Source organism: Anthonomus grandis, chromosome 2 (genome assembly GCF_022605725.1).
Source record: "Anthonomus grandis grandis chromosome 2, icAntGran1.3, whole genome shotgun sequence".
Classification (NCBI taxonomy): domain Eukaryota; kingdom Metazoa; phylum Arthropoda; class Insecta; order Coleoptera; family Curculionidae; genus Anthonomus; species Anthonomus grandis.
The window spans coordinates 31,007,313-31,029,836 of record NC_065547.1 but is presented as its reverse complement, the minus strand read 5'-3'; the positions used below and the strand labels follow the sequence as shown (position 1 = coordinate 31,029,836).

General features: G+C 32.9%; 1 protein-coding gene across 2 annotated transcripts in view; it reads right to left on the bottom strand.

Moving 5' to 3' along the window:
• LOC126733510 (uncharacterized) overlaps positions 1 to 22,524 on the bottom strand; it is a 39,190-nt gene that overhangs the window by 4,872 nt on the left and 11,794 nt on the right. The window contains exons 2-6 of one of the 2 annotated variants that reach the window (XM_050436830.1): positions 16,051 to 16,313; positions 10,159 to 10,341; positions 9,404 to 9,547; positions 5,102 to 5,581; positions 797 to 928 (exon numbers count right to left, since the gene is read on the bottom strand). In XM_050436830.1, coding sequence (XP_050292787.1) covers positions 797 to 928; positions 5,102 to 5,581; positions 9,404 to 9,547; positions 10,159 to 10,341; positions 16,051 to 16,313 — 1,202 coding nt within the window. Of the gene's footprint in view, positions 1 to 772; positions 929 to 5,101; positions 5,582 to 9,403; positions 9,548 to 10,158; positions 10,342 to 16,050; positions 16,314 to 22,524 lie in introns of both variants that reach the window. The other variant, XM_050436829.1, reaches the window with a different exon arrangement.

Genomic DNA, 22,524 nt, shown 5'->3' with positions numbered 1-22,524 from the left:
AACCAACTATTCAATGCAAAGGTCTCGAAAGAGAATCTACCTCAGAATTTAATAATGGTAGATCAACAGATTTAGCCTTAAAATGGTTATAGCCACATTGTCTAGAAATGTCTGACAGATAATGACTCAGCGAGCTATATTTAAAAGCTTTCGAGCCAACCACGAATGAAACTAAAGAGATGCTAAAGGAACTGGAACTGGAACTACGTTCCTGTGGTTACCTGGGCTCGGAAATTCTATTGGAGAAAGACAATCAAACCTGTGAAATCAGCAGACGAATGGGTTGAGTCCTGGGCAGCCTTTGGAAAACTGAGCCACATTCTAAGATCTAATATTCGCATATGTCAAAAAAGAAAAAGTCAGTGTGTTCTGCCTGTTTTAACATATGAAGTCGAAACACTGACTCTAACAAAGGAAACGGAACTAAAATAAGAATGAAACACACAAGCATGGAAAGACTTATGTTGGGTCTCTCTGTAAGAGAGGAGTTTCCGAATGCAGAGGTGAGAAGAAGTAGAGTTATGTATGAGTATCGTAAGAAAATTAAATCTCGAATGGAACTGGGCAGGCCACGTGGCTAAAATAATAGCAGATGGACCATAAAAAACCAAGCCGAGTATCTAAGCCCACTAGATACTCGAACGATCTAAGGCACATTCAACAACTCTAAATTACGTTGGTCAGAACTAGATAGACCGTTTTTAAATCTGGCTTAGGTAAACACAAATGACAGGTGGCATTAAGCCACGTCCAAATTCACATAATAATATACCTGTAAGAATCTCGGACTACATACGGAGTGGCGGCATTTGTTTCCTGCTCATCGTTGGTCGCTTTCGCAGGTTGAACTCCCAACTCGGGATGGGCATATTGCAGCACGGGCGTTCGAACTCCCTCGTTGAAGTTTACCGGACTTAATTTAGTTACGCTAAAAAAATAAAATTCTTGTTATTTAGGATATCCGCCCAAAAATTAACAATTTGACGAAAGTCTATAGCGTTTAACAGTCGAAGTTCATTGTACGTCAAATTTAATCTTAAAAACTTAATTACTATTAACTACATATTTTAGCGAGTAAGCGCCTTACTCGGTTGCCATACGATATCTTAATCTTAATCTCTATCAGCTGTCAGAGTCTAATTATTAGCTATACCTTTCATCGGTATTGAATTCGTTGTGAACACTGACCTAAACCATGAAAACACCCATTTGTCAAGTTTTCAAAATGTTTGGAGTCTAAATCCGATTTCATACATTTTTAGGATCAGACCTAGACCGTAACAAATTTGTTTGTTTGATAATTTATTCTTTTCTGCATTTTTATTTGGTTTAAAGGTCTTAACTGTCTCATATACATGAATATTAAAATTAAATAAATTAAAACTAATACTAAGAAATATAATGCTTCTCAACAACGAGCGCCGATAAAGCGCCTTATACGGTGACGTCATCACTTGATCGCTCGAATAACATGTCTTAGGGCTAAATTACGAACCAGCTGGTAAAGTTCCTGTGTGTTATCAGGCAAATAAATTCTATCCTCTCGGTTAACCTACCAATAGCTGTAGGAGGAATTATGAATCAAATTTTAACCTGTTGTTAAGTAGAAGAAGGTTTACAGTTTGGCAACAATATAATTGTTGTGGCCGGTACAATAATCTTAAGAAAAAAAGAAAGATTATAGAGATATGAATATCCGGTCCTGAGAAAAACACAAAAATAATGAAAGTGTTTGGTTTTTAATTTGTGATAATTGTTATAGGTACTTGTATACTTGTTTGGTGCCCAATCCGATAATTCTTTCTACTAGTATTAATACGTATTTGCATTTTTGCTAATTGTTTGTCAATGACATTTTCCAGTGAATCACAATACACAGCTTTTTATAAACTGTATACTATGCAGTGAATTTGCTAGAATTTTAATTAATTTTTTTTTACATTATTTTTTTAGAGGATTATTACATTATTACATTTTTTAATCTCAATAATCTGATAAAAAAAGAGATCGGTAAACTTTTCTGAAAAATAACTTATTTTGCTCTGTAATTTAGTAAGTCAATATGCGGGTACAATTGAATAAAAAAAGACTGATGCAACATCTTGGATAGAAAAAGATCAGGCCTGGGAAAAAATTGACAGCACAGTTTAATTTAAAAAATCCCTGTGTCAGGGGTGGTTCGAACTTGAATAATCTTCGAACAAAGTATGAGGGTATAAAAAAAATCTAAGAAAAAAAGTAGCCAAGAACAAACAGGAAATATTTAAAACTGGTGGCTGGTATTTAAATATGGTGGATCAAATTTGATGTTTCTATATGGGATTTCTTAGATGTATGTTTTCTTTTCATTTCTCAGTCACATAACAGTGGCATAGCCGGCAAAGAGGGGCAGCTGAGGGAAGGGTGTAACCTTAAGTCGGGCATTATCATATTAAATAAAGGGAAATTTAACCAGATGAAAAATAACAAAATACTAATATAGATTAAGAACAAAATTTAGAATAGTATACACAAACTTTTTGCAAGACTATGCTCCAACTCTTTGAAAAATTTGAGGTTATACATTTCCTGGTAAACCTTTTATACTCTGCTGTTTGCTGTTGTTAACTTATTCTACTGGTAAGCAAGAATTATCCCGCTGGTAAGACAAACAAGAAGTTCATAATTCAATTTTTAATGTTACTAGCAGGATAACTTTTCCAGGCACTTTAGCAGCCGGTCCATAATTTAGCCCTTAAAGACGCTTATAGGCGTTTACTCGCTAAAATATGGCTCAAACCTATATTATCTGTTAAATAAAAATAGTCTGACAAGTGATATCTTTCATCTACTGTTAAGTTTCTACTAAGCTTAGGAAAATTTGACAGCAGATGTCACTTGTCAACCATATTCCAACGACGTTAACGTTATTATAGACGATGCTAACGTTATTTTGGGATGTAGCTCTCTATTATAAGTGCAACGTTCAGCTTTGATCATTTATGAAAAGGTTTTGAGGTTCTCAAGTTGTTAACACCCATTAATGTTTATCAGAGAGTTATCGTGGCTATAAAGACATTTGACGCAAACGTTTAAAATTTAAGATTTACAGACAAAATGTTTAACTCGTAGAACGTTAACGTTAATAAGAGAGGTTCAAATAATAATATGATTTTGATTTAAACACCAACAATTTGAAGCAATTTGAGACATTTAAATTTGCTTATGAATGTTTTCAGTCATAAATAGTCCACAGTTTATTTCAAAAGTCAATAATTTTATTTAAAGTGAATATGAAATTCTTATTTTTTTCGATGTATCTTGTTGGTTTCCAAGGATTCACATACCAGAGAGCATCCATCACATAAAGCTCATGTGAATTATGAAAGAGTTGAAAAGTCAAGTTTGGCTGGACATCTCTTTAATACTGGTAACGTTGTAGGGACAGACAACTTAAAATTACTCAAACCATATGACAGTTTAGCAATATTCAAAAGTGATAAACCATTCTTAATAGAAAAGAATTTTAACGGTACAATCCCTTATAGCTCATTGTATAATTTAACTCAAGGCTACTTGTAAGTCGTTTTAGTTTGGTTTCAACCTCGTGTCTCATAATTGTCTCGTGATTTGAGTGTCACACCAGAGGTTCCAACCGTAGGACTGAAGTTTGAGAAGGCACAAAAAAATCGCTCTCTATTATTAGGAATTTGTTTTATGACGTTCATAACAATAAGGTTAACTCAAATTACAGTTCTTACTGTGGTTTAATAATTTTAATAGGGAATCGCACAATAAAATAACTTTATTGATTTCAAGATTTTAATGCTATTTACTGGTCTAAGTCTCTATTATTAGTAGTTTGTGCATGTTATATTTTTTATGACATTATAAAAGTAACGTTAACAGGTACTACAGTGTCGCATAATAAAATAACAAGTCTTCATTCTCAAATTGATTTCAAGGTTTTAATGTTGTTTCCTGAATCTCTATTTTCGGTGATTGTGTACTAAATTTTTGCAGATATCCATTGGCCACAATGGATGTCTGCAAATCAAGTTCCAGCAAAATAATGTTGAAAGAATTATATTTATATTGCAGTAAAGCTCTATTAGGAACTGTCAGCATATTAAATTCTTAAATTCCTAAAGGAATTTAAAAAAATATTCCTAAAGAAACCCGTAAAAATAAGACGTTTTTACGCACTTTTTACGCACTAGTGCGTAAAAAGTAATTTGACATTTATTTGAGTGCGTAAAAAAGTAATTTGACGTTTAATTTATAATTTGTCAACAACTGTTTTGACGTTTTTTTTTACCGTAAAGTCGTTTAAGTGCGTAAAGTAATTTGATATTTTTATTTTTTTTAATGTTTTCTTCGGTAGTAGAAAAAATTTTGTAGTTACACGTGTGTAAAATCCCCTTTTTTTGGAATTGTCAATTAACAAGTTTCCCATTCTTCAGAAAAGGCCTATTTTACACACTTGTTACATAAATAACTATTCTTAATTTAAAAGAAAGCTTGTGTCAAAAATTTAGAATAAATTTTTGACACAAGCTTTAACGTTATTTTTTTAGACTAAATCAGTACGTTTTTGTCTAAAAGCATCAACGTTAACGTTAATACCATGAACGCTAAGTCATTGGTCATACCTACATTTTTGTATATCTATATTTAACCTAAAATAGTTAAATAAGTTTTAACATTCTAAGTGTAAAGACCCGTTAACTTAGAAGAAAGATCTTGGCAATACAGGCTGTCCCAGTTCAACTGGTCAAAAATGCTACAGTATATACAGCATCCATAGAGAAGTAGTTTGATATAGGACGCCGATGCTCGGAAGTGCGTCGTTTCCAAAATACAGGCTGTTGAAATTTTTCAAAAAATCGAATATTGGCGATTAGCGATTTTAATGAAATTTCAAATGGTAGGTGGTGAGGCCACTGTTTGAAAAATTGTAGGTGATTTGACTTCTTCAGGGACGGACTTTTGCACGGACGGCAGCACATTTACGTTAAATTTTTTGGTACGTCACTATTTTTTTTAAAGAGAATAAAAGGATTATTTTTATTTACTATTATTTTTTTTATTAGATTAAATAGTAATTAAACTTAATTCTTACCTTGGAGCAGAATAAATTTGCGACGCAGGAAAATAGACTTGACTCTCCGGATTGACCAACATCCTGCGTTGAAACTGGTTGTTATTATTATTGGCATTATCATAACTTTCACTGCGATAACCATTTACGTAATCCGGATTATCGTTATTTAAATTTTGATTGTAATCGTACGACCGGTACTTTCTTGAGTTGGTATAATCCTTCCGCGCCTCTTGCTTGTACAAATTTCTTAGATAATCGATCCGTTTGTTGTCATCGGTGGTATACGGTCCGCCGGAAAACATCAGTTTTCCACCCTCCTCACGTTTGGTCACTTCCGAATCTCTCCCCGCATTAAAATTATCGTCTTTAGTAAAGGGACCTACAGGGAGCGCCTTAGGCTTTTCATCCGACTTACTAGGGAACACCAGCTCGCCCAAAGGAACCGCCGCAGGGGGCTTATACCCTTTTTTGTACGGAAATAGTTTACCATTTATCACACTAAAAAATTAATCAATATTATACCCTATTTCAGAAGTGTGTAGAGCAATAAAACCTCATTAGGTATGCAAAAGTGGTACCTGGTGATCCACCAATATTTTATGCCACTACCTTAGTTGGGTATTAGTTTCAATGTAAAATTCTTTCTTTTCGTTGATTGCAGGTAGTGCAACCCGGTTTTGGGTCAATTTATGAGTTTTGCCCATTGTTACCCACTGATAAACATTGAAAACGGTTCGCCAAAGGCGTGCAACTGGGACTTGTTTTTTACCTTATAATTAATGTACTTAAATGCTATTTTATTTTAGAAAGTTACTTTTGTTTAAATGGAATAATATATTTTTTTCACAAATTTATTGAACATAATATGTAGAGTAAAACAGTTGAAAATGTCACTTTTGGATCTGGCACTTTTTGAACAGTGTATAACAATTTTAAATTATAATAGATTGTAGTCTTCTTCGTCATCTGACGAACTGTCATCACCTCTTGACATTATAATTAAAGGATCGACTGTCTGATCGATGAGGTTGTCAAGATCCCACATTTTGTCCTCTTGCTTAATTACATGCTGGACTGCTTTTCGCCAATTCTCTGGTGTCGCTTCCGTAATGGCTTAATCAAACAGTAGCTTAACATCTTTCATTTTAAAAGTCGTGTTTTGTCTTGCTACAAATCCTTTTACCTGCGCCCATATCAGTTCTATAGGATTTAGTTCGCAATGATATGGCGGTAAGCGCAGTACAGTTATATTATATTTTTCGGCTATATCTTCCACGGCGTATTTCATGAAACGAGTTTTGTGTAAGTTTGCTATTGCCAGCAGTTCTTTTTTTATCAAATTTGCTTCAAACGCAATACCTTTTGCAGTCAGCCAATCGATAATTTCTTGCTTTCTCCAACTTGAAGTTGGCGTCTTTTCTATTCGCCGTGAATGATAGCTTGCGTTATCCATAACCACCACCGAATTAGCCGGAAGAAATTTTATCATTTCACCAAAATAGTCCTCGAAAACGTCTGAGTTCATGTCTTCATGGTAATCTCCTGTGCGAGTCGACTCAAAGGTTAGCAGACCTTCTTTTAAAAATCCCTCTTCGCTTCCAATATGTGTGATTATAAGTCTTTTTCCTTTTCCCGAAGGTACTTTAATACCCGTAGACAGGCCTTCTATGAAAGCTTGGCGAGCACTGGTTATATTTTTGTCTTGCCACATTTTTTGGACTATATAACCTTCGTTAATCCACGTCTCATCAAGATAAAAAACTTTCTTTTGCTCCCTGCGGTACTGCTTGATACTTCTCAAGTATTGTCGTCTCCAACAAACAATTTCGTCGCTCTCCAGTAAAAGTGCTTTGCGGTTATGCTTTTCCCAGGCAAAATCCATGTTTTTTGAAGTTTTCCATAAAAGTTTTCTACTTATCAACGGAATTCTGTCATCTCGGCCAAGCTCCATTAAAATTTTAGGGTGGTATTTCCTAGTGGTAATATTCTAGGGTGGGTATTTCCTTTTTAAAATAAAAAGAGTGAACTTTTCTTCGAATTATACATTTAGCATTTTCATCAAGGACTTTTGTAGGTCGTCCTGGCTTTTGCTTGGGAGATTCCACTTGACCTGCTACTTTTCTTTCAACAATTTGAAAATGGTGGACTTTCCAATTCCACTCATTCGAGAACATTTTTCAACAATTTCTTGCACAGTAAAACTAGGGTAATCGTGTTTTATGCAATCATGTACATTTAAAATAATAACTTTTTCACTCAGCGATAGTGGAGAATTTTTAGTACATCTTTTCGTTGGACTGAATACCTCCATTTTTTAAATATTGGGATAATAATATTGTGATTACACTACAGCGTAGCAGTGACTACTAACGTTTAAAATATGATTTAAAAGTATTTATAGTCTGTATATATTACCTGACCCCATTTTTACATGTTACAAAGCGTTAAAAGATAGGTACCTATACAAAAGGATTAAAAGTATTTATTTAGTATTTAATCTCTTTCAAAATAAAGGCATTTAATCCGTGAAAATAAATTCATAAATATTATAAGTACCTGCGCCTATGAACTACCATGAAATGTAGCCAAACAGAACGGAATTCCCCAGTTTATTGCTCTATACACTTCTGAAATAGAGTATAATTAAAAAATCAAATTAAATTATATTTTGAGTATTTGATATAATACAATCATTCCTCATGTCACAATCATAAATAGGAAATTAAAATACCTAACCTACATTTTACCTACAAATAAGAAAACGATATAATTTGAAACGCATGACGGTACAGACAGATGACACTAATAATTTTGAGGATCCATACAAAATTTAAATATCTTAAAAAAATTGTAGTTTTACAGTGATGGCGGCTTATTAGTTAAAAACGGAACTTTAAACAATAATGAAAAGCAAAAAAGGCTAGGGTGGTTCCCTAGTGTTTATGAATTTTAAATGGAGATCGTGGTAATTGTGGATCAAATGGAATCGTGCAACATAACTCCTCAATGCTATAGAAGGCATTTTCTAGCAGAACCTTTTTTATAGCATTGCTATAACCTGATAAGTCCACAAGGTGTTTACATGTTCGAGCGACTTGTAAAAGAATGGATAGTAATAGTTTACGGATAAACCACACCTCCGCAATTTGAAGAAGTCATTTCTAACATCACCACGCCTAGCGGTGTAGTTACAGTAATTATTGTTTGCATTATACCGAGCAACATTTCTGTAGGCAAAGAGTACTCTCAAAAATATACCTCGTGAACACCTCAAGCTTTGCAAAACTCCTCCTAGGGAACCTCAGGGTACTTCAACCCTACAACAATCTGAAGGGCCCGTCTTTATGGGCTGGAATGCCCTTACTATGCAGGAATGCCATATATGGTAACTGTAGATAGCATGAAAGGCTTTGAGCAAAGCAGAAAAAGGAAGAACTTTAATCAGGCCACGTAAAAAAATTTGTTTCGCAAGCCCGGCTGACATATAGCTAACATATTTATCAAACCGCAGCACAGGCTTCAGGCATACCTCCATGAACTTTATAAATCACTCCGCTAGCCGACCAGTCATCCTCTGCATTGACACGATCAGTTCCTTAAGATAACGACCCTGTTTTATTTATGTCATTAGTAAGCATCAGCCACAGGCTAGATGCAAAATAGGCATGATTAACATAAAAAATGGAAATCAAAAACAAGAGAGTACCGACCACTGCGGAACTCCCACAATATCTGATGTTTCATTATTGTGTACTGTCTACTGTCAACGGCTTGTGAGTTAGCTCTGGATCAGATTCAAGATAACTTCATTTACACCATAGAATTTTGCCTACCAGGATCCGGTGGATAATATAGTCGAATACTGTCGAGAGATTACAAAGTCCTGCAGCAGCGTAATGCTCCTCCTTCTCAAAGGCACAAACCGGGAACTCCAACACATTTATCAAAGCGAGGGTTGTTACTAAGCCATATTGAAAAGTGGCGAAAAAGCCATTTTCCTGAAAATACCTCTACAGTTGATTTTTCACTATGTGCTCATAGATCTTCGCAGGAGCGGGAATTAATGAGATAAGCCTGTAATCGCCGGGAATAAACCTTGAACCCTTCTTAAAAATAGGGCAGCTTTGGAAACCTTTAGACAAAATTGAATGTTATGTCGAGATGCTAATAACCAAATTCGAAAGCTTTAACAACTGCTACAATGGAAACACGGCTTTAATCGGTAGTTATGATAAAACAGGTATCTGCTTTGTTAAAATGATTCCAATTTTGGTAACTAGAGACATAATTTCCAATTGACTTATGAGAGAGTATAATTACCGAGCATTTCTCCATGTTTGAGTGTCCGACGGATCGTCAGGGGTACGCACTCCATGGATCACTGGGATACCATCGCCGCCGACCTCCATGAATTGTTTTTTGTTGGTATCCGCACGTTTGACCTTTGGGGTGCCATTAGGGATTCTAACATATGAAAAAGGTATTTTTAATTGAATGTTGTATTAAATGAACTTCTGAATGATCTCAAAAATTATAATAATCCTACTGATAGCTACTTGTTTTCTGAATAATGCAATAGACATTTTTTTTCGTATCTTAATTGTACTCGTTTCATTTTTATACTTTGAAAATTAGGTTATTTAAGTTTTAAATTTATACCTTGTACAGATTTTTGTTTGCTGTTATTATTTTCTGTTTACAGTCATATAAGACTTTAAGCATAGACTTTTTTTAAGCAGGCTTTAATTTTACAATTTTCATACTTGTTTTTTGTATTTTTTTATGCACCTCTTCTATGGTCTAAGTTTTTTTTCTTTCTTGTATAACTTATGTACTGCTAATATAATAAATAAATATATTATTCTTATTATTTAAAAATTATCAAACAAAAAAAATTTTGGTTAATGTAAAAACTAAAAAATTAAAAAAAAAATGTTAAAATATATTTTTTCTAACCACTTTTTTCAATTCATTTAGAAATAGCATCTATTTTACGACTCTGTCACAAAGTGGTACTAGATACTTAACAGTACCATTTTTAACTTTAGGCTTCGAAATAAAAAAAAGGAATTTACCGATCGCTAAACTGGTTATCCTGAGTTGGCTTAACGAAACTTCCAGTTCTCACCACCGCGATGGTGTTTAACACCCTGTTGGTGGCCTCGTTGTAATTTTGGGATAACGGGATCCAATTGGGGGTCGACTTGAAGTTTTCCTCTTTTTTATGCAAGTACTGAGTGTTCATCGAGGGATCATGCCTAAGAAAGTAAGTTATATAACAGGTGAAAGTAATAACAAGTAAATAATTTTATTTCAAGAGTACGTAAAAAACATATAAATATATTTATGCATTTTCGAATTCTCTGAAAAATTCTGGACACATTTCATGTATAATGTCCAATACTTAGTCCAGTACAATAGTTACGTTTAAATAATAATTATTACACTTTATTGCAAGACAAATTGATAAGTTACATTTCAAATTCGTAAAATATTGTTGTCAAATGCTGGAAGTGACTGCCATTAATAGCATTTTAACCCAGTTATAATCATATCATGAACAATAGTCATTTCAATTACCAACACTTTTGTTTGTCAATATTTAAATCTTCAAGTAAGTGTTAATTATTTAAAAGTAACTCAATTGTTAATTGAAAGTATTTACAATGCATTAAGTAAGACTTAGGGAATCGAAATATTAATTATGGTTGGCTGTGGTGAGAAAACTAGAACACACAACAGACTTTGAATAATCTTCAACAAAAAATATCCGAACAGAGAACCTGCAAAACAGTGCACAATTAGGTGAATTGAGATTAATTGGAGAGATACTGGAACTGTTAAGGATCTTGACACACAAGGAATAAATGGCGATCCTAATAATAAAAAACTAGATATCCTTGTTTTCTTGCTTCATTACACGAAAATTCGAACCTGTCAAGTACTCATCTAGAATAGGATAGCACGGTATGTATGAACCAAAAGCACAGTAACCACTGTACGATACATAAAAGACAAACAGCTCAAACTTGTCCTACATAAATAAAAAACAATTGTCTTTTAAAACTCTTCAATCCAATGCTAAATACGTCAAAGTTAGTGAAATGCTCCAGGTACATACTGTCATAATTCCTTGTATAAATGCAGTTCGACCATCATTTGTCCGACGACTCTCTGGCTGATATACTGGCAATAGCCTAGTCCCTCTCGGCGGGATCCTAAATCGGAGGTTACTAACAAGATAGTCGTAACAATATTGACGAGTCTTGAAGCTTGAAAAGTCTTATCTCATATGCCACATCTTGGACTGGAAAATAATATTTTAAAAGCAGATATTTGGTAAATTGTCTTCTTTTTCTGAAGTGTTAGCGTTGCAATGAAAAGTAATTATGTTGGAGAGCGTAGTAATAGAAATGTTGGAGTTGACAATGACCCTTTTCTTCGGGAAGATCTGGAAAAAGTGCATATTTCACAGCAATTACATCGATGGATGCAATCTTTGAGTTGAAATTTAGAATGAATTCATAGAGCTTTTTGTCCTGAAAGCAACTCCTGATTCATCTCGTGTGGAACAAACAATCTTTTTTTTGTATTATGCTACCTTCGTTATGCCACCGAACATAAACTAGAATAGAAGGATCACTCTAAGCGCCGCCCAAAATGTTGCCTTTCTCACTCGCTTTCTGATGCTACTCTTTTTTGCTGCCCGGTGGCGACTGCGTTATACAGGGGCGTCTTCAATATTAGAACTATAATAGCGTTGTGCGGAAATTTTGTACTTTAAAAATGCCGGCGATATGTTGCGTAGATGGCTGCAGGAGTAAAAGGGGATATACATTTTTAAAAATTAAAAATGGATTAGTTCACAGAAAAAAATACACGCTTTTCTTCAGTATTTCTTAAATATCTCGGAAAATTGAGATCCTACAAAAAAATCTAATAAACAAAAGTTGGTTTAAAAACAAAAGATTGGCTTTTGTTTGATTTATCTAGGTGCTATAGGCGCTAAGATACAACTGTGTGCACATAACCCCTTTTTTTAGATGACAAAATATAATGACGTAAAATAATAACGTGAAATAATAAAAAAAAACGGTTTTTAGACAAATATCTAGCACATTTTTTCAAGTATGTACTATCAAACACTTTAAAAATAAACTTGATTGCATAAAAATTAAAAAAGTTAGGAATAAAATAAAAATAATTGCAGTTTTAAAAAAATTTATCAAAAAAAATTATGTATATATTTCAAAAATTAAAGCGTAGCCTTCTACAATGTTAATATGGTTAATACGTACCAATAATATGTTCAAAAAGTATCAGCGATTTAGAGTACATATTTTTTTAAATCGTGATTTTAATCTAAAAAAATGCAAAATTTTTGGTAATATTCTGTTATTAGTGGTGGTTTTTAATAGTGAAAGCTATCCGATTTATTATTAGTTGTATTGCAATCATTTGAATGATATAAATTTTAGCCACTTATACCGTCTAACCATACTTAAAACTGCATTTTTTTCGTCATTAAGGGTGGTTTTTAAGGGTTTAAGTTTCAAAATATTGATGTGTACTATAATCCCCAATGTAAAACTATATTTATCTTGCATATTTATATGAATTCTAGGTTGTAAAACACCTATTTTCATTTTATTTAAATTTTAGTGGTTTGGTCTTTCATCCCCTATTTTAAAAGCAAATAATTAGGCATTTAATAAGTTTTTTTTATTTAACTGCCTTTTTATATTTCACTGTTACCGATTTCTATATGTTGAGTGTTGTTATCACATTATTATGTAAATTTTATTAAATATTTAAAAAAATGGCTATATTAACGAAGTTATTATTAATTAAGTGTATGTAATATTAGGTAGGTAGTATTACACGCTGCCCGCCGCGATGTACGAAAATATTCCTTATTAAAAATGTTTCAAACACCCCCCTTATCGTAAAGGATTACCGCCGAAACTAAATAATGATTTACGACCGGGTAAAAAAAGTCGGCACTGTTTAGAAGTCCCTACTTCAAACGGCCGCAAGAGAGTGAACCTACTGTCTTGTTCTTTATACTGTGGTTATGCCCAGGGAACGAAACTGATTGCAATGAAAAAACTGCTGAGGCTATTGCTGATTTGATACGCCAACCTTTGCAGAATGCCGTAGACAAGGGCGTGATATCGGTGCGAATATGAAAGTATCGTACAAAGGAGCCCAGGCACATATCATTCGTGAGATGATATATTTCAATTCCTTTTATTTCACCTTGTCCCCAAGTCCTTTAACATATGCAGTGATAGTCCGCAACATTATCATCCATCCTGTAAGAACCCAAAACAGTAAAGTTGCCTCCAAACTAGAGGGTATTGCATCGGAAATGCCTACCAGTCAAAAAAGGAAAAACGATGATACTGCGGCTGCAATCGAAGATAAAGACAGTTTCGAAAGAAAATTTGAATTTAAGAGAAAAAAATCTTTGTTATAATCGATTCGGCGATTTCAGGAATAAATCGCAGGTTAGGTTCGTCGCGGTTGAAATTATTGTCTGTATATATATCCTTTAATCCAGTTGTTGAATAAAATTACTGCAAAAATTGATTATCTTTGGTCTTTGGTAAAAAAACGTTCCTTCGGCGTTCTCGAGAGGATCAGGAACTTATCGTTCCTGTTCGACATAATCAGATTAAAGTTATAATATCTCTCTGGTTGGAGTCGGAATTGGCGAGGAAATTGGAACACAGTCATCGACGGTTTTATTTTTTTTCGCGATTTTTTTTATGAATATATATATACAGGGTGGACCGAAAATGAGCTACGACTATCAACTTAATTTTTTTAAATAGAAACACCCATTTTTTATTTTATTTTTATATTCTGTATAAAATTGTAAGTGTATTTTGTATACCATGTCCGATACCTAACCTCAATATTTATTAAGAAATTTGCGATTAAATTTTTTATAAATAACCATGAATTTTTGGAACAGTTTATAAAAAAAAAACAAAACAAAAAAATTTAAATAAATGTTCAAATTATTAACCATTAACTTACAGTAACCAAGTCGATATTCAAATTCTTGTAATACTTTACTTATTGGTTGAGGCCGGATTTGTTGCATTTCGGCTCTAATTCTATTTTATAATTCTTCTAAAATTTTAGGTTTATCAAAATAAACTTTAGATTTTAGATAACCTCATAGATAAAAATCCAATGGGGTTAAATCTGGCAACCTTGCTGGCCATTCAATAAAACCCACCCTTCCAATCCATCTATTTGGAAAAATGTTGCTAAGGTAATCTAGTACTGTTCGCGAATAGTGTGAGGGGGCGCCATACTATATCGAATCTGCCGGTATAAATGGGTTTTCACCATTTGGATAAAGTGCAATTAAACTAGGTACTATCTGATTTTGAAGCAACTCTAAAAATTTTTCAGAGGTAAGTGCGCCTTCAATAAAATAGGAACCCACCCAATTGACGTGCCCACAATTCCTGCCCATACTATTGGGGAAATTGTGTGTGACTTTCCATCCTCCAGTGTGGATTTTCTGGTGCCCAATATCGAAAATTTTTCCGATTTACACAACCATTTAAAAAAAACTTGCCTCGTCGAAAAAAAACAATCTTACTTAAAAATTGTGGTTACATTTATTCATCATTATTTCGCAAAACTCTATTCTGCGGATGTGATCATTTTTAATAAGCTCCTGAATTATATGAATTTTATATGGATGCCATTTATTCCTATGCAAATATTTTACACACATGTGAACACAAACTTGTCGAGTTGATTTATGTGAATTTTCTTGTAAATCGAGCAAAATATCTAATTGTCTGTTTTCTGGAAGCGTGGGACGGTCAAGGTCATATTTGTCTCTAACATGACAAAAATCTCTAAACTTTTTTTCAATTTTGCTTACTACCGAACGTGTAATAGACCTCTCCGGGTACTTATTGTTAAACAGATCGCAATCTTCGGCCTGTGTTCAAGTCTTGTTGCCATACCCTGCCATCAAATTTTCAATTCTTTGTTTTTCAGTTAAACGCGCTATATTTTTAACCTTTGCAACTGCACTTAACACTTACTGACATTTACGTTAAGTAATATTCATTATTTCCATGCGATTAAATGGAGACAAGGTGTCAACAATCAAATATACCTGTTAAAAAACTATGAAAAAAAGATGTTTTAATATGCTCAAACGACTTAAACAGTTGCAAATTTATTAATAATGTTAGTATTAGGTATAAGACATGGTATAAAAAATATACTTAAAATTCTATGCAGAATTTAAAAATGGAATAAACAATAGGTGTTTCGATTTACAAAATTGAAGTTGACGGTCGTTGCTTCTTTTTGGTTCACCTTGTATTTTTTTAATGATGAATTCATGTATACTCATCATTAAAAAAATCGCAAAAAAATAAAAATCGACATGTCCGAGCGTTTTTTTTTCGAACATACCCCTGAATTTTAAATGAATTTCTTTCAATTGCGCGTTCTCACTGTATATTACGTTAAAATAAGCCCATAAGAACAAATTACGAACGAAATAAATTTTCAAATCCATTAAATAAACACTAATTTGAATTGGAATTTAAACACCATCGGGACTTGCACCTATATCGTTGGCCGGTTGTTAACCGACAGCAACAGTGAAAGCAATGAAAGCGAAAGTTTTCACGAGTCGGTGACAAGTGAAGAAATTTATCGGGTTTCTTTATATATTTTTGGTGAAAATTGGTGTGAATTGTTTTTTGTTCCGGTAGTTTATGGCAAACAACGTTGTTCTTTGTCTATTTGGAGTAGAAAACACGCCCAAGCGTATTAACTAGAAAATCCACATCCTACAATTAGAAACTCGATTATTAATAAAAATCGGCATAATAGTGATTTAACCCTTTTTGACCTTTTTAAATACTTTGCAAGCCCAGAATATTTCTATACATTAATATTTCCTATCCAGCACTCACCCAGTATCTTGCTCTAAATTTTGCCCAATAGGGACGAACTGGGTTCTGCTTCTGTCACTCTCATCCTTAATAAAAGCGGTGGATCTGTCCTTCCTTGTCACGATGATCTGCGCGACATTCCCTTCTCTGGTGCGCACGTTTAATGTCTGAAGGTTTTCCGGGTTTAAGCTTCTGGAAACTTTTAGTTCTGTTCTAGTGTGAAAAGGGGTGAGAGTCTTTTGACTTTGCACTAAAGCTAGGAGAGCTGTGAGACCCAAGAAAATCTGTCGACAAAAAAAACACAATTAATTCAAATCGATATTCAAATATTGTAGTAAAAAAATGTAGTAGTAAGTAAAAGTATTGTAGTAAATAAAAACTTCTTTGTAGTTTAATAGGGTGTATTTAACTTTTATATTTCATATTATGGTTATAAATACCCTATTGGATCATGTATTTTCAAATTTATAAATAAAATTCAGAACACTATTGTAACACACCATTTGTGGTGTATTCTTCTAGTAGGTGTGTTCTATAAAGGAGTGTACCTTATTGGTCAATTGGTCAGAATCATTCCACCATTCGGAGGGTGTAGGAGGTTGTAGGTGTCTTATTGATTCCCAGAAACGGGGTTACTTATTGGAATTCTTGTGATTCAAAGTTTCTTCCTTGGGCTAAATGTATCTCTTTATCGGGATACTAAATCGGTATATTCAGTTTTTGTTTTGTTGTTGATAAGACTCACATCGATAAGAACATATCGATTTCTGCAGCAGCTAGTAGGAAAAAATCACGGAACGTCTATGGCAATTCGTTCAAAGGGTGCATCAATAAGCTACTACATTCTCTCTGGTCCGGGTTCTCGGGCCCTTCAATGAAGAGCATTGCTCACGCTGTCGCGTATCAGCATTTAATATCTTCATGACTGTTTAACCATTCTCTCACTTTTGCTCCATTTACATTGCCACTGATTCTGGATTATACTAGTTGCGATCTACTGGTCAGTTTTTTTTTAAGGATTATGGTTGGTAGTGATAAAATTCTGCAGTGAGTTACGATGTTGGGCTGCATGGTGGTATGACTTGATCCTGTATTCTTGTATTGTATTTTTTTCCGGTATTACCAAGCTCTCTTCAGGATATGACAGCCGGTTTCTTCTTACACGTAAACTTTGGTATTTCTGCCAAGGACTGCTTTGACTTCATTCAGACAAATATGCATCAGATTAAAAGTGTTCTTTATACAGTTAAGCATAAACACACTCATGGGATTTATCCTCTCTTCCAAATTTCCATATAACCTCAAAGTATCCATTTAAAGGTAGTGAACCAAATGACTCTGCTGGTTATAGACCCATCTCACGTTTGCCATGTCTATCTAAGATAATATAAATATAGAATATTGCCGCATCTGTTATTTTATTTCTTCTCTATATTAATGACCGTGCATCTCTTCATATAAAATGTTATTTAAGAATCTTGGCAGATGACACCACATTCTATGAACTCTAGTAGATAAAAATTACAAGTCATTAAAGGCAGTTGTAACTGAGGATTTATGTAGGGTTAAGCAATGGGGCAATTCTAATTTTCGGTCTTAATAAAATTAAGACCGTTAAGTTTTATTAACTCGGCATTAATAAAACTAAATTATTTGCATATAAGTTTGTTTGTACCATATGATAAACATGCAGGATAAAAAACTGTACATAAATAACTGTAATAAATTTCTTGAAATTTTCTTCTATGATCGAATTTATTCGATGAGACTGAAATTTTATAACTACATTTTAGCCTAGAAACAGAAACTGGCTAGTTGTTGTTAGGCTGTTAGAATTGTATATGAACTTGGATCTGAAGCTGCTAAATTAGTGCAGACTTGCTTTTTCGGGTTGCTGCAGTCCAACATCTTTCAATTCTGTTTTGTTCTATAAAAAAAAGAGCAGATAAGTATATTTGTCGTAAATCAACAGGGACTTTAAGGTATTCCCGCTGTGCTGTTTATTTATATTCGAAACAACGTACTTAATTTTAACAGCCATAAATCTAAAAAGTCCTATAATGCCAACAAAACTTATATGTGTATTATTATGTATTATGGATCTTAACCATCTCCCAAGTAATATGAAGTTTGCACAAACTTGGATTTGCTTTAGAGTATTATAGCATTTTAAAGTCTTACTGAATTTTTTGATCATAACTGGTAATTGTGCCATGTGTGCAAGCTTTTGATCTTGCTTTGCGTTTTCTTATTGACTTTAATTATTAACTTTCCTATTGAAAATATTGCATTTTTCCAGCTTTAATATCATTTTCTTTTTATATTATATTCTTATTTAACTTCATTTCTTTATATTAGTTTTAGATACTTTTTAATCTACTCTATAATAATCTTCTTTAAATGCTGAGTGTTTTATCTAATAGGAAGCTTTGTCGCCAAATATATTATATTTTATGATAATAAAGTATGTTTTGATTTGATTTTACCTTACAAAATACGTGCAGAATGTTGCAAAGAACGACGACAGTTTTTAATCAAATAAATCTACATTTGGGTAAAAATTGTAAAGAAAATCTTTGCATGAAATTAGTTCAAATGATATCCAAAAACGAGAAATGGTATTTTGTAGGTAAATTCGTCAAGTGCTAAAGGAATCTTTTAATATTTTTTCCAAGCTTTCGAAATACTTTTGTTTAAAATACACAAGTATTTTATTAGTTTTCCATCATTCATATGTTTTTCTATAATGCTGTGATATAAGTGTATTTTCTAGTGTGTAACTTCGGTTTTTTTAACTCTTTTTCTGTTAATTCATTGCATCTTTTTGCATCTCGTTTTTTCAAGCTTCTGTTATCTTATATACTCTACAGCCTTCTAGAGGTATGTGTAGTGGTGTAAGATCTTTGGTCTTGCTTGAAGAATTTGATCTTAGCAGTGCCTGACAATTAGATCTAGACAACTAGGAGTAGATACGACAATATCAATGGCCTGGCTGAAGACTCCTTGGTTTTTGCGTCATGTAAGTTGCTTCCAGGAATCTTCTTTTCTTCTAATGTTACTCCTTGCACAAAATCACTCCGTCTGTCGAAGGTAAAGAAATCTCTCCTGTTCGGATCTACTTTCATTTTTTTTTATCCTGACTTCCAGAGGTCGCTTTGTCTCGTTGATATATAACTCTCCACATTCACAGAGCATTTGGTATAGCAGTCAACAAGCGCAGTCTTAATCTTGAATGTTTTGTCAATTTTCCTGATGAGTGATGTATGGAATTGTTTGATTGAAAAATTCTGTAGGATCTACCAGTTGCCTCTTTCCTTCGTATCTCTGCTGCTCTGCCTGTTACTTGCAGCTATACTGGACATAAAACGAGCCCATTGGATGTTTCTCGTCTTGGGCGTAAAACCTCTTTTGAATTGAAAATAGGAGTTACATATTTTGTACGAATCTTTCCCTAATTAAGGGATTCTCCAATGGGAACATTTGTATAAATGCTCTTAACATCAAAACTTACTATCTTATCGGTGGATATAACGTTATTGGCCTGAAGGAGTTCGACTGAGTTTCGTACAAGGGAGTCTGTAGTGTAGTCTGTCTTGTAGTGGCTAGATAATGCTCGACATGAATTTGGCAAGTTCCGATGTCGGCGAATTTCTAGAGTTGGTGCTAGATCGCAAAAGCATCCCATCTTTGTGTATTTTAGGAAGCTTGTAGAAATGTGTTGGCTTGCTTTGGCATTGGTCCACGACGCATCCTTTTAAAAGCCTTGTAAACTCTTCCATCTTCTGTTTTTTTTTACATATATTTTATTGAAAGTATTATAACACCATTTTATTCCGCTTATTACTTTTATTTATTTCATTTTATTTACTACTCCACAGAAAAAATTTCAATCATTGATTGGGGAAAAAAGATATAACACTACACAAACTACATTCTTAAGAAAACAAAAAAAACATTATCAATAATAATAGTAATACAAGAAAAAAATAATTTTATGGTTACTATCTGGGAAAGGTATTCTTTTAATTTTGGACAAACTGGAGTTGAATATGACCTGTGAATTTAAAAATGCCACACGCACTGCGCATTGGGGAGAATTTTCAAATTTTTTTACGTCTAGTTTTACGTCTAGATAGGTAAAAAGTTTGAGAATTTCTAGATAACATGCAGTACATATTTATATTGCTGATAAGTCGAGTGAATCAATTTTATTATTTAAAAGTTTAAATAAAAATTGCAGATCGTTAGATTTTTGCCTCTTCTCAAGGCTATAGAAGAAAAACCTTTCTAGTAGGGGTTGATGTGCAAACTGCAATTTCTGGGTACACTCCGTTACATTTATATAAAAGAAACTTTAAAAATTTACGCTGAACATTTGCTAGTTCATTCATATGATTCTTATAGTATGGTGGGCAGATATGCAGATGCATATTCCAATATTGGTCTCACATAAGAGAAATACCACATAAGAGTATTTAGTTGCTTTCGGCACAGTGTCATATTCTACAGTAATAGTTATAAGTTATTAGGTTTTTCTTCAGAGAATCAGAAACGTTACATTTGGCATTAAGAGGCAGATTGTTATTCAGATTGCTATTCGCAGAGAGCTGCTCTGATACACTATTTATAAACAAACGTGGCTGGAGTTCTGTGAAACACCAGATGTTGCACTTATCTGCGCCGAAGTATGATCATAACATTAAGTAGGAAGAAAAACTGTAGTTTTGATTATCGATTATTGAAAATAATACAATGGTTTAATCAGACAAAAAACCTTCGAGGAATCCATAACATCAACTTCTGAGCATTTATTGACTCCGATATATTTTCTATACGACAAATTAAGGTGGTAGTGGTAGAGGGTAGAGCTATGTTTCATAAATCGATATTGATGGTAAACTATAAGACCCTATATTTTTCTGCCTGTAATAAGATCTTCCATTGAAGGATATAAAGCTGAATGAATACGTTCGAAACATTTAGAAAAGCTGGTATTTTATCAGGAACAACTATTGATTTCGCCTTGGTGGCTTTTAGGGCCAGTAGAACATCATTTTCGGTAAAATTCAATAAAATTATGGGTTATAGATAATATGAATTTTGGGTTTTTACAATATATTATTTTGCATCGATCTAACAGTAGCGTAAGAAGTTTGAATGAAATCAGCAAACGTATTGGGAATACATCCTCCTTTTTGATCAAACATAGTTTGTGGTAACGAGCTATTTCCTTGTAAACTCTGCACTAACTTCCAAAAGTTATGAGGTTTTTAGTCATCTTCAAGCTTTTTACAGTATTGCCTTTTTGCTAGCTCAACATCACTTTTAGTTTTAGAACGCAATACTTGATTAAATTTTGAAGAATATTAAAACGATTAATTTTGTCCATACACTATTTCTCTCTTTTAAGGATTTAATTAATGCTGCGGAAATCTCTATGATAGTGCTCTGAAGATAAATAAAAAATGTAAATCGAAACGTTCACAAGACACAAATAGTTACAAATAGTTTCCTCTAACACTTGACCAATTTATACCCAAAATATTATATAAATATTGAAATTGTGCCACATTTGAATATATTAAAAAACGTTTAAGTAAATTTAGTACGATAATATGGCTAAGAGAAATTTAAAATTTAAATTAACTCATAAAAATAGATATTTTAAATTAAAATTTTTATGAAAGATCTATGTTTTTTAAATAAATTAATTCAAATAATTAGATATTTTAAAGCCTCAATTATTATAAAAAAAATAATAATATTAAGACATGATACTCAGCCAATTTGTTATAAAAAATTTAATGGTAAAATTACATTTTTAATAGCTTTAACTATGGCAGTTGTCACACGAAGTAGGTGTTAGCGTCGTTATTTTAAATGGAATACCCAATATATTAAAACATTGGATTCGGCATTAGAATCTAAACATTTTTTATTTATGGTTAATATTTTCTATTATGCTAATAAAAAATAACATTAAAAAATAAATTAGGGCAATGTTTCCATTTCTTACAATTCTTTATATTTATAAAATCGCGTGATGAAAATAATTAATGTTACATTAGCTACTATACATATGTGAATTAGTTTCAATATTGTATTTAAAAAAATTAAAAAAAAACATATTTTTCTCTCTAGGAAAAGTAGAGTTCTTCATGTTCGTGGCAAGTATTTAACTAGTTTAATTGACGAAAGTCAGAACGCAAAATACCGGATTTTAACTATGTTAGTATCAAAGATATTAAATTAACAATTCATAAGTATTAAATTAGACGAGGGCAATCAAAAATTGTAATTTTAATATAATAAAGATAAAAACAAGTTTTGATGATTTTGTAAAGCTAAACTTATAGCTATTCAATTTTTTCGTTTTTAGGATTTTGTTGATTTTAAGGCTAAAAATAACGGTATATCTTGTTTTCATTTGATTTCACCATTGAATTACTGAGAAAAAAGTAGCTTGGTAAAAGTCAAGATTTATGACTAAATTCG